Source organism: Macrobrachium rosenbergii, chromosome 51 (assembly GCF_040412425.1).
Source record: "Macrobrachium rosenbergii isolate ZJJX-2024 chromosome 51, ASM4041242v1, whole genome shotgun sequence".
Classification (NCBI taxonomy): Eukaryota; Metazoa; Arthropoda; class Malacostraca; order Decapoda; family Palaemonidae; genus Macrobrachium; species Macrobrachium rosenbergii.
In genome coordinates this window covers 46389883-46402382 of record NC_089791.1, presented here as the reverse complement: position 1 = coordinate 46402382, position 12500 = coordinate 46389883, and the positions used below count along the sequence as shown (strand labels likewise).

The window sequence follows — 12500 nt, the reverse complement described above, 5'->3', positions numbered from 1 at the left end:
GTTGAAATTCCAGGATTAACTTTACATCATTGCTTTTGTGTAGAAGTTTCCAATCCTTAAAATTCATTCTGCGGTCGAAATTCCAGGATTTAACTTTGCATCATTGCTTCTGTATAGAAGTTTCCAATCCTTAAAACCCATTCTGCGGTCGAAATTCCAGGATTAACTTTACATCATTGCTTTTGCATAGAAGTTTCCAATCCTTAAAATTCACTCTGCGGTCGAAATTCCAGAATTTAACTTTGCATCATTACTTCTGTTTAGAAGTTTCCAGTCCTTATATTTCATTCTGCGGTCGAAATTCCAGGATTAACTTTTCATCATTGCTTTTGTATAGAGGTTTCCAATCCTTGAGATTCATTCTGCGGTCGAAATTCCTGAATTAACTTTGCATCATTACCTCTGTGTAAAAGCTTCCAATCCTTAAAATTCATCCTGCGGTCGAAATTCCAGGATTAACTTTACATCATTGCTTATGTATAAAATTTCTCATCTTTAAAATTCATTCTGCGGTAGAACTTCCAGGATTAACCTTACATCATTAATTCTGTATAGAAGTTTACTATTCTCGGAGAGCTTGAAGATTTCATGTGTAGGTCAAACAGCTTACCAAGATTTAACTTACAAGAAATGGGTATAAATTTATCCTCATCTTTAAGGAATGCTATTGTTCTTCATATTATTATTATTATTATTATTATTATTATTATTATTATTATTATTATTATTATTATTAGTAGTAGTAGTAGTAGTAGTAGTAGTAGTAGTAGTAGTAGTAGTAGTAGTAAGATAGTAATTTTAGTAATCATTATTATCGTTGCGGCATTTTAATTTCACGTACAGTACTTCGTTCTTCAAGCGATGTCACAAAGAAAATGAACACATTGAAGCTCATGTAATTTATTTTTGACTGACACTTACCCTCTGAATTATCATGACCTGATGACCGATTAATCCGACTCCAAGAGTGACTAACCTGTTGCCCCTTTATGAGGACGCAGCCGTATTGTCTCGCTCTAAGCCATATTTTGCTCTAAATTCTTGCTTTTGGTCTAAGAATTCTTTTTATGGGTGCTACCGTTGTATTTTTTTCCAACGGTGGTAAATAGCCTAAATTGCAATTTTTTATACTGTAGTGTTTTTTTTTTATTCTTTTTACTCACGGCCCTGAATAGCCTAAATTATATAATGTTATAGGGTTTATGTCCAGGTCTGCTTAGCAATTTTGCATTCTGACGGGAAAAAAATTTGCAGATAGGGCTGTAATAATGAATAAAGTTTTAATATGCTTCTTTACTCTTGGCATTCATGTGTAGGTAAACAATTACTTTCCCACAACAACAACAAATATTAAAATAGGATTTTAGCCCGAGCTTACGTAAGTGTATTCAAGCAAATTCAACGTTTCTCGAGACTTGCCCTCTGGGGTTACATAACTTCGTCATCACACTCCCTGGTTTCTTGTGGGCAGTCTCCCGATGTTTAGGCTCTATCTGCTTCAGAGATCCCGTTACCGAGAAGTGTTTATGTCGTTCTTGATGACCCGAAGCGTACAAAAGCAACCTATCCCTCATCTGGAGACAGGTGAAGTAAATCTTCGCTGGCATTTTGAGAAGGCGCCGTTATCTTGGTTTAAAGCTGGCGGCATTGCAACCAGGGGATTGATCGTAGCGCGAGCACAGGGAACGGGGAGCGCCAAGCCACCAAGCCCGGGGAGTGGGGTGCGGTGCCGCGCAGCTATTTTTATTGATCGTTGGCTAGAGAGGCGCGACAGTGGCTGAGATCCCGTCAGTGACTGCGGCTGCTGCCAGTCCTAGAGCTGAACTCCGTGGGGTTGACCAACACTCCCCTTCTCTCTCTCTTTGACATGAACTTTGTGTAAAAAGCCACCGCCCCGCCCTCCACTCTATTTACTACTGCCCGCTAAGTAGAGGTCAACCCGGGTCAAAAGCTTGAGGTCTCGGGTCGTGCAGAAAGAAGTCTGCTGCAGTGGGTGTTTGTGGTGCTGTACCGAAAAAACTTTTTTGGGGGTTTTTAAAAGTAAAAAAAGGGCCAACTGAGCGATGATCGGTGTTAGTGAGGTAGCCTGAGTGCTACTACTAGCTACTAGTAGTAGTGGTGGTGGTGTTGTGTGTTAAAGGGTGATAATAATCTGACCTGGTTTTTCGGTACACAGCCAAGATGAGGCATAAAGTGAGGTGGTGGGATTCCCTATCCATGCTCCAGCGATGGACAGCTCTCGTGATAGTCTTCCTCGCCTGCTTACCCGCGATATTAGCAGTCTACGACCACGATGACGATCTCCAGGTGCCTCACACAGAGTAAGTACTTATTCAGGCAGTGATTGAAGTTCTGGTCGTTTCTTTCTCCTCGCCTTCCGAGTCCGCTTCCATCAACTCCACCTCATGACTCCCTTTAAACCCTTCATGGACCTCCTCCCTCGCCACCTCCTCCTCCTCCTCCTCACCTCCTCCCCTTCCCCTTCCCCTTCCCCTTCTTGTAACCCCCTTTTCCCGCCTGGATCACAGAAAACGGGGGTGTTCGAGTTTTCGTGTGGCGCGTAAAAGAGTTGTATGCACAAGACCGAAAGGCGTCTGAGGGGCCATGGACTGGGAGTGGCAAAGCCGCCTCATATACCCTTTCACCCCCCACCTCTCCTCCCTTCCCTTCGCCCTATGCCCCAGACCTTCATTTGGGAACAGGTGTTCTTATGAATGAATGAAGTGCTTGCCTGAGAAAGGCCCCCCTCGCAGGACAAACACCGCCACATGAACCTAAGGTTTGCAAACTTGGCAGCTGTTTTCTTTCCCTTTTTTTTCTTGAAGGTTTCGCCCGACAGGTAATGCTACTGTTACATCTTATTATCCCTGCCGTGGGATGGTTATTATTTATTCTTATTTGACTCTGCCGAGAACTGGGTGTTTGGATTTCAAGGAATTCGTTGGTGAACGCGATCAAGGTGCATTTCCATGCAGAATAGATCGATATGGGACAAATACGGATCTTTCTCTGCCGCTGGTCAGGTGATAAAAATACTCGACGACTTAGATCGTGTTGCAACGCCAGGAATTCGCTCTTGTTGTCGTCAATGAAGTGAATAAGATGACAATCACTTCTGTTTGTTATTAACAGCAGCATCATCATGTTACAGTAACTGGGAATTGTACCCTCTGTATCCGAATATAAAATATTGACGAAACTACCCCTTCGAATTTTTGTGACCTAGAATATTTGTAGATTACCTAAAGAATTTTTTTTTAAACTATCATAATTTTTGAGGAGTTATCTTTGTGTGCTTTCCACTCTGGAGTCAAAACTAGGCAATTCGTATTTATAGAGTCCGTGTGGCATCTTGGCCAGACCGCGGGATTCTCTCTGACCCTGGATATTTCCATCCATTCAGGAGCCTCACATGTCCACGTGGTTGGGGAAGAGGAGAGCGTGACGGAGGGACTGGGGGAAGGAGAGAAGGGGGGAGGGGTGACGAGCGAGGCCTATGGACCTGTTTGTGTGTAAGGTGAGGATAGAGAGATGGAAGGGGGAGGGGTGTTGATGTAAAGAACGATGGAAGGATCGATAGAGGAGGCAAGAGTAGTAAGAATGTGAAAGAATTTTTGAAGGTTTTCGAAAATGTACCTAAGAAAATGTTGTGTAAGTCCTGTGTGAAGATATCCACAGAAGAAGGAGAATCGAGCATGTTCTCCACAGCTGTCGTTTGTATACAGTATATATTTATAATATATATTTATATTTACACCACTTTGGATTTCTTCACCATTTTAGTGACTCACAGTATTATGAGATTTTCATGAATAATAATAATAATAATAATAATAATAATAATAATAATAATAATAATAATAATAATAATAATAATAATATCCTTTATTTCACCTCAGGGCCATATACAGAGATAAACCCTGTAGAAACAATACAGTACACAAAATCAAAGGTAACGGGGTAAGAAGTCACAATAATAAACGCCTGCAAGCAGACAGTTGTTTAGCGTAAGTAAGAGTACCAAACTCTTTCTTTGATTCCCTTTGCAATAAAGACTGCCAACCACTTGACTGAGAGTGTCATGACACAGTCAAGTTCCAATGACCTAAGCCTCTCAAAACTTCCAAGTGGAAAGATGCTGGATGTCGAACTTTGCTGCAGAAGCTATTGCCTAATGTACATTTTGAAATGCCAATTATCGCCAGACTAAGCCTTCCGAGATCTTCCCCGTAGGGGGGGTGGTGTCAGTGCCGCCAGTGCACCTCATGTGGTGCGCTGTAGGCATTACTTAAGGGTCTTTGCAGCGTCCCTTCGGCCCCTAGCTGCAACCTCTGTCATTCCTTTTAGTGTACCTCTGCTCATATTCTCTTTCTTCCATCTGACTTTCCACCCTATCTAATTGTTTTATAGTGCAACTGCGAGGTTTTCCTCCTGTTACACATTTTAAACCTCTTAATCCCAATGTTCCTTTCAGCGCTGAATGGCCTCCTCATAGATCCCAGCGCTTGGCCTTTGGCCTACATTCTCTATTCTATTCTTCCGAGACCTTCTCAATAAATTTTGTCTCATAAACTGTCTCGGTTCTCCGTCAGTCTCTTTCATGATATTGATTGACTTGAAAAGATGGTTCGATTTATCTCCAAAAATTGTTTGTAGCTTAGAAGTTTCCCAGTTCTTTAAACCCTGCTTTCATCTGTCCGACTGTCTGATTGTCTTCGTTTACATATGTAGAGTATTACTCATATGCATAATTATATATATGGATATATATAATTATTTTTTATTTATTATATATATACACACAAATGATTTGTTTGATTTTGATTGTGCATGTGCTTGTATGTGTAATAACGCAACTATTAATGTATTTTAAATTATATATTATTATAATAAGCATAATAACAATAGTAATGCTTATATGATACCGTTTAAATTACTTCGATTTTAACCAGTGATGAAGCAAGATGCTGAGCTAAGCATATTTTTCCATGAGCAGACCACACGACTACCGTCTTATTTCTTCTTTCACTTCATCATTTAAAACATTGAAATGATTTAAAAGGCATCATATAAACATTACTATTGTTGTATTGTTATTATGCTTCTCATAGTTTCATATATATATATATATATATATATATATATATATATATGTATATGTATATGTATATGTATATGTATATATTATTACGTTATTGCATACGTATATGTTTCCTTGGATTACCAGTGGCATCAAATGACATATGCTAGGAACTAATTTTGCTATATTTTGCAACACCTTTTGCTTACCCACAGAGTGCGAATCAGTGGTAGGAATATTACACAAGACACCTGTTCAAGAGAGAGAGAGAGAGAGAGAGAGAGAGAGAGAGAGAGAGAGAGAGAGAGAGAGAGAGAGAGAGAGAGAGCTTTGGTTACCGAGTTCTCTATCATATGAAAGAAAACTCAGTCATTGCCAGAGAAAAATGTACTAAGAGGAGTGAGCTGAAGTAGTGGCTAAAAGTAATTTGCGTTCACTAAACTCAAAATATAAGAAATGTTCTCGGAGGTTCCCTGAACTGCCAGAGGCTGTACAAATGGGGGTGGGGGCGGTTTGCTGCTGCTCTCACTGCATGGCGTAGGTTTGAGTCATAATTAAAATGGTAATAATTAACTGCATTTTATATTTGTCACAATACCTTGTAAATTAATACTGAATTAACCGTAGCTCATGGCTGTTCTATTGTTCATGTCAGGTAAACTTGTAAGGTCTATGTTTTAATAACTAAGGAGTTATCTGGTAAGAAGTCATAGAAGAAAAAAAAAAGGATATAGCTGGTATATAGAAAGAGATTTCGTGGTACTCACCTGTTATTTATTTCTTTTGGATGTAATTTGAAATATTTCTGAGCAGATACGAACTTTTGAAAGGGCAAGGTTTAGACTCACTGGGGATTGCAAATGTCATTATTAATGAAATGGCTGTGGGTAATTATTATTGTGATACCTCCTTGATTCATTAATTGTAGTTAAAGGTTTTTCTACCCTATTTTGTTTAGCCTATTTACCAGATATTTTTTTTCACATGTTGTGGCCTGGTTGACAGCAATAGTTAAAGTCAAAGTTAAAGTCCTCCTGGACCTCTGTAGGCTCATAGGGCAGGCGCTGATCTCCTGTTTCTTAGGCCGACAGCCAGTGAGGGACATGTCCTGATGCCTATGACACGTGGGCAGTGTGTCGCTAGGCCCACTGTTTAACTTCCCAGCCCAAGGGCTGGTACCTATTCAATAGTATTATTTATAATAAATTCGTAATCCTTAATATCTGTTGTCAATTAAAATCGTTTAAAGACAAACCAGCAACCAGAGTAGAAGTAGTAATCTGTAAATACCTTTAACAGAAGTTTGCTTTAACGGAACTAAAATTTTCAGTTGTTAGACTGGTGTTGAATAAATCGTAACAGGCGGGTAACTGGCATTATTCAAAGCCACCCCAAGCTCACGGTATGGGCGGGTATTCTTAAAAAGCCAGTGTGTGTGTCAGTTAGCTTAAGCATTGAAATATGCACCTGGTTGTTAGTTAACTTGCTGGAGGAACTCTCTCTCTCTCTCTAGTGAACACCATATTATTCTTTGGAAGGTTGGATTTCAAGTCAATGGGTTTGTGGGCTTGTTCTATACTAATAGGGTTCATCTTCTGAATAACAATAAATTATAATAATGAAGAAGGCAATATACTGATGCTCAGATCACTTCTGAGTGCATGCATATCTTCCTTGTCACATAGATGGACACCTGCGTTTATTACTTAGATTTATCTTTTTGTTGATAAATCCTTTCTAATTTTTATTCTCTTCGCTGTATTTTTAGTCCCTTCATATAAGGGTATCCACTGTTTCGTAGTTCTTACGCATCCGGCCATTCTGGTCTAGGAGGACGTTTTTTGCGAGGTAATCTTCTTTCGGTCTCTTTTCGTATGAATGTGGGCACAATTTGAGTAATGATGCCAATAACGATGACAGCCGTCATCATCATCCTCATCTAACTCGGTTAACGAGTTCTCTCTGTATGGACTTGACCATAAGCACCCCTCTCCTTCCTTGTTTTTGTTCGTGACATTTCCCCTCGGATGACTGGACGTGACTGTGGGAGCCATTTCACTTCCTTACATTTCCCCTCAGATGGGCGCCTGGCTTTATTCTAACCCACTTCGAGCTGGTTCAATGCGTGATCAATGACGGGACTTGCCCGCCCGTACGTGACTGGTTTGTCCTGAATAATCCGCCCAGCATCTGATATTCCCCGGGCTCTTCCTTCCACGCTTGGACTCTCCTTTATTCCATGTATTCTTTTCCACTTCCCTTTTCTTCATAGGCTTTTCTTACTTTTCGTGTGTTCTCTACACTTTCCCCCGTTCCCCTATTCCTCTTCATAGACTTTTCTTATTTCCTTACCTTTCTCATGTTCTCTTTACCCTTGTCTGTTTTCTTGTTAATCTTCGTAGACTTTCGTTATTTCCTTACCTTTCTCATGTTCTCTTTACCCTAGTCTGTTCTGTTTCTCTTCATGGACTTTCATTATTTCCTTACCTTTCTCATGTTCTCTTTACCCTAGTCTGTGTTCTTGTTTATCTTCGTAGACTTTCATTATTTCCTTACCTTTCTCATGCTCTCTTTACCCTAGTCTGTGTTCATGTTTCTCTTCATAGACTTTCATTATTTCCTTACCTTTCTCATGTTCTCTGTACTCTCTGCAGTTCCCCTGTTCCTCTTCATAGACTTTCATTATTTCCTTACCTTTCTCATGTTCTCTGTACTCTCTGCAGTTCCCCTGTTCCTCTTCATAGACTTTCATTATTTCCTTACCTTTCTCGTGTTCTCTTTACCCTAGTCTGTTTTCCTGTTCCCCTTCGCACACTTTCATCATTTCCTTTGTATTAGCCCTTCATTCCTACTGGACGTATCCCGTATTCCTTTTATACTCATCTACTTCATAGAGGACACTCAACTTGTGTTAATTGATGTTGTCTCATCCACTTCAAGTTTTTCTTGTATTTCTTTTACTCTCCTTAATTCTCCCTTTGCTTTTCAGACTTCAGAGGCACTGCGCACGCTCTTTCACTTTAGATAATCTAAAAAGATGAGTTTGGAAGTTGAGGTCAGCGCGATTAGAGCACGTCTGCTGGTCACCTGCCTAAAAAGGAAAATGAAAGGTGTAAACAAAGGAGAGGGAGAAAGGGAGAATGTTTTGAGGTGAATAAAGTGGAAGAGAGAAGGAGAATGAACGGCGGGAAATACTTGAAAGAGGAATGGAGGACTGATTCATGATTGAAATGGGAGAGGAAAGAAAAGATGAATAAGTGACATGAGAGATGTGAGGAACCACGAATGAAAGAATGAGTGAAGTGGGAACGGAAGTTAACAAGTAAAAAATGCGCCGAAGTTTCTTCGGCGAATCTGCTTTTGTACAGCGTATAATCAAGCGCCACCGAAAATAGATCTATCTTTCGGTGGTCTCGGCAGCACGCTGCATGAGTCGCGACTCATGAAACTTTAACCACGGCCGGTGGTGGCTCTGGCCCATATCGTTGCCAGACGCACGATTATGGCTAACTTAATCTTAAATAAAATAAAAACTAACAGGCTAGAGGGCTGCAATTTGGTATGTTTGATGCTGGAGGGTGGACAATCAACATACCAATTTGCAGCCCTCTAGCCTCTGTAGTTTATAAGATGTGAGGGCGGACAGGAAAAGTGCAGACGGACAGACAAAGCCATCTCAATAGTTTTGTTTTCAGAAAACTAAAAACGAAAGAGATGAGTGAAGTGGAGGAGGAAAGGAAGAATGGAGGAGATGAACAGATTGACAAAAGAATATGATGGTGATAATGATGATGATGATGATGACTTGGGTAAAGAAGAGGATATTAATTGTAGATTGAATGAATGTTGACCTCCCAAGCCATTGCAGCCAATACTAGGGCACCAAGGTCTGGTGCAATTTTGAAATATTGACATTTTGGGTGAAGTTGCAAGCCCCGTGCCCAAACGCAAAGGACGGGTAAAAAGAAAAGAAAACGAGGAAGAAGATAACTAAGGGAAAAAAGAGAGAGAAGTAAGAATTTATGAAAATGGAATGGAAAAGGAATAAACGATAAAAGTGTAAGGGAGGATGTTTTATTGAAAACTGTGTAAGATGAGATGGGTGAATAAAAGTGATTATGATAGCAAGGGAAGTAGAGGGAAGGTGGTTAAAAACAAGAAAATTGTGAAATGAGTATATATATATATACATATATATATATAGAATCTGCTGGTCACTTTTACCAGATACATATGTAATTGTAATAGCCACCATACCCTCTTCACTTCTCGAATTCTTCGCGCTTTTTGGATACGCTTGTCACTACAAAGCCTTAAGATCCAAGTGCAAGAAATATGAAGAAATTGTGATGTCCAGTAACGGGAAACGAACCCGGGTTCCATAATCACAACGGGGTCACATATAATCGCTTTTATTCACCCATCTCATTTTACACTTTTATCGTTTGTTCCTTTTTCATTCCATTTTTATAAATAAATAAAAGCAAGAGGAAAACCAAAGAAACTGAGAAGAGAGGGAACTAGGTACCAAAGAAGACAAAGAATTAGATTAAAAAAATAGAAAAAGGAGTGAATTAAAATGCGAGCAAGGAAGAGGGGTATTATCGAGCTTATATTTAGAGCTAGATGTATTTTTAAACAAAAGCAACAAATATTTTGTAAAATGTATAAAAAACGAGCAAATAAAGAGAACTGAAAGCATGATGTGGTTTAGCAAAAGCAGTAAGTAAAGCTTATGTAGTATAGCAAGTCAAACAAGAGTAAAATGGAATTGAACAAAATTAACAAATAAATTATGAGGTAAAATCAAGAAATAAAATAAACAGACCAATAGAAGCCATAAGTTTACAAAAAAAGTCGTAACAAAAGCAACAAGTCAAGCAAATAAAGCATGACAAAAGCAACATGTCAAGCAAATAAAAGCAGCAAGTCAAGAAAATAAAGGGTAGCAAAAGCAACAAGTCAAGCAAATAAAAGTAACAAAAGCAACAAGTCAAGCAAGTAAAAGTTACAAAAGCAACAAGCCAAGCAAATAAAAGCAACAAGTCAAGAAAATAAAGCGTAACAAAAGCAACAAGTCAAGCAAATAAGGAGTAACAAAAGCAACATGTTAAGCAAATAAAAGCAACAAGTCAAGCAAATAAAAGCAACAAGTCAAGAAAATCAAGCGTAACAAAAGCAACAAGTCAAGCAGATAAAAGGTAACAAAAGCAACAAGTCAAACAAGTAAAGCGTAACAAAAGCAACAAGTAAAACAAATAAAAAGTAACGAAAGCAACAAGTAAAGCAAATAAAATGGAGCACTTACCACGCCCGTTGGCGTGATATTTACTCTGGTTTGGGCGATATAATTGCCTTGTTGTGATTATGATTTTATCATTTTGATTGCCCTGTCCTTGCTCTGCAATACAACGGTGCTGGATTTACCTATCCCCCACACCCAACCCCCTACAAAAAAAAAAAAACATGGATACACGGGTTGTTTGTCTTTGTGATAGTGCTATGGTTATTATAAATTATAGCACTTTCATCATTTAGTGTGCATACCTTTTTTTCATTAATATTTTCTCATGAACAAATGCCAAAGGAAAGCTCTGAGGTTCCTTGAGGTACCTTCTATTTCATGCTTGTAACTTATACTTTGAGTTATCAGTTTTTCTTTCATTTCTGACTTTTATATTTATCTGCCTGCAATGGATAGTATACATTCTTCCTTGCCAGATTGATTGTTGCTCGATCTGATCACAAGATATCGAAAGGTTCTGAATGGTTCGACTATGGACCAGAGGAGAGCTGATTAGATTGTGAGATGGAATCTTTCCTGAGTCGAAGCTTTTTCCACTTTTTTTTTATAGAGGTATCTATGAATTTCGCATTGGCATAGGTAGGCAGTCTGAGTGTTGCCTAGTTAAAAGTCTAGGCAGTGATCTCTAGCTTACTATTTGTTTTCTAGTTGAATTTGTGGTGTAGCGTTGCCCACAAAGAAAGATTATTACTGCCACAGAAACAGACATGAATTTCGTTGGCAAGAAGGTTTATTTGCCAATAGTATTTTTATGAAACGCTGTTAGAATTTCTCTCTCTCTCTCTCTCTCTCTCTCTCTCTCTCTCTCTCTCTCTCTCTCTCTCTCTCTCTCTCTCTGTCTGTATATATATTATATATCTATATATATACAGAGAGAGAGAGAGAGAGAGAGAGAGAAATATAAAATATGTGAGTATGTATATATAATGTATATATATATATATATATATATATATATATATATATATATATATATATATATATATATATATATATATATATATATATATATATATATATATATATATATATATATATATATATATATATATATATATATGAGAGAGAGAGAGATAAGAATACAATATTTTACTTGCCCTGAAGTGTCTGAAAATAAAACTCTGAAGTGTTGTCAGATCCATACTTGGACAGACTAGTAAGTTTCTTTGCTTGGTTTCTGTGAAAATTTTACCAGCGATTCTGGATAAGGGAGTATTTATATTCATTATATTTTTGTGAGGGCTGGGTGTTGTTTAGCTTTGGCGGTAGTTTTGCGGTTCCTAGATGCTCGTTATTAATACTTATGCAATCATTTAGTTATTATAATTATTACCCCTAATATTATTATGGTTTACTTGTTGTTGCAATAACATTATTATTATTATTATTATTATTATTATTATTATTATTATTATTATTATTATTATTATTATTATTATTATTATTATTATTATTATTGTAGTTGTTGTTATTGTTATGCAAAATACGAACACACCTGTATGAAAAAACTCAATCTTGCTTAGTAAGTATCGACGGAACAGGATGCCATGTGACAAAAGCGAAAACGATTAAGGTATGACAGGTACAATAAAGCCTTTTAAAAAAGTTTATAAGTGCAGATGAATATAATACGGAATTCCGCGCAGGAAAGTCGAGGCAGGTATCAAAGCTGTTTACTGGCAGCCAGTAAGGTATTTTTCCGAAAAAAAAAGAAAAGAAAAAAAGGAAAAGAGCCGCTGCTGTGACCTTGTCTTGATAATTCTTGGCTAAACCCCAAATTGGCGTCTCTCCTCTCGAACGAACATGAGTCTGTGATGGCACAGAGCCATCTGAATCTGACAACAGTGACGTCCATACCTTTCCTTTTTTTCAGATGGACCCCGGGATTTGAATCACGGGATGTACACGCTGCTTAATGTCTTGTTTGTGGGGGACAGGAGGAGATGCCTCCTTCCTACCTTCCTCCTCCTGCATTTACAGGGTCTTGATTCAACGTTGCTGACTTTATATGTAATCGTTCTTTCATCTTATCATCTTAATATGTTACAGGGCGATTGATAGAATGGGACAAACTAAAGGCAAAAATTTATTGTTTGTGGGGGACATGAGGAAATG

The 12500-nt window shown here is 38.3% G+C and overlaps 1 protein-coding gene across 13 annotated transcripts in view; it reads left to right on the top strand.

The window, feature by feature from the left end:
- The first annotated feature begins 1713 nt into the window (after nucleotides 1-1713).
- Nucleotides 1714-12500, top strand: part of LOC136833364 (voltage-dependent calcium channel subunit alpha-2/delta-3-like) — a 590349-nt gene continuing 579562 nt past the window's right edge. For 4 of the 13 annotated variants that reach the window (XM_067095404.1, XM_067095403.1, XM_067095400.1 and 1 more), the window contains exon 1: nucleotides 1716-2321. In XM_067095404.1, the coding sequence (XP_066951505.1) occupies nucleotides 2182-2321 (140 nt within the window). In that variant the 5' untranslated portion in view covers nucleotides 1716-2181. Of the gene's footprint in view, nucleotides 2322-12500 lie in introns of all 13 variants that reach the window. The other 9 variants (XM_067095401.1, XM_067095406.1, XM_067095405.1 and 6 more) reach the window with 7 other exon arrangements.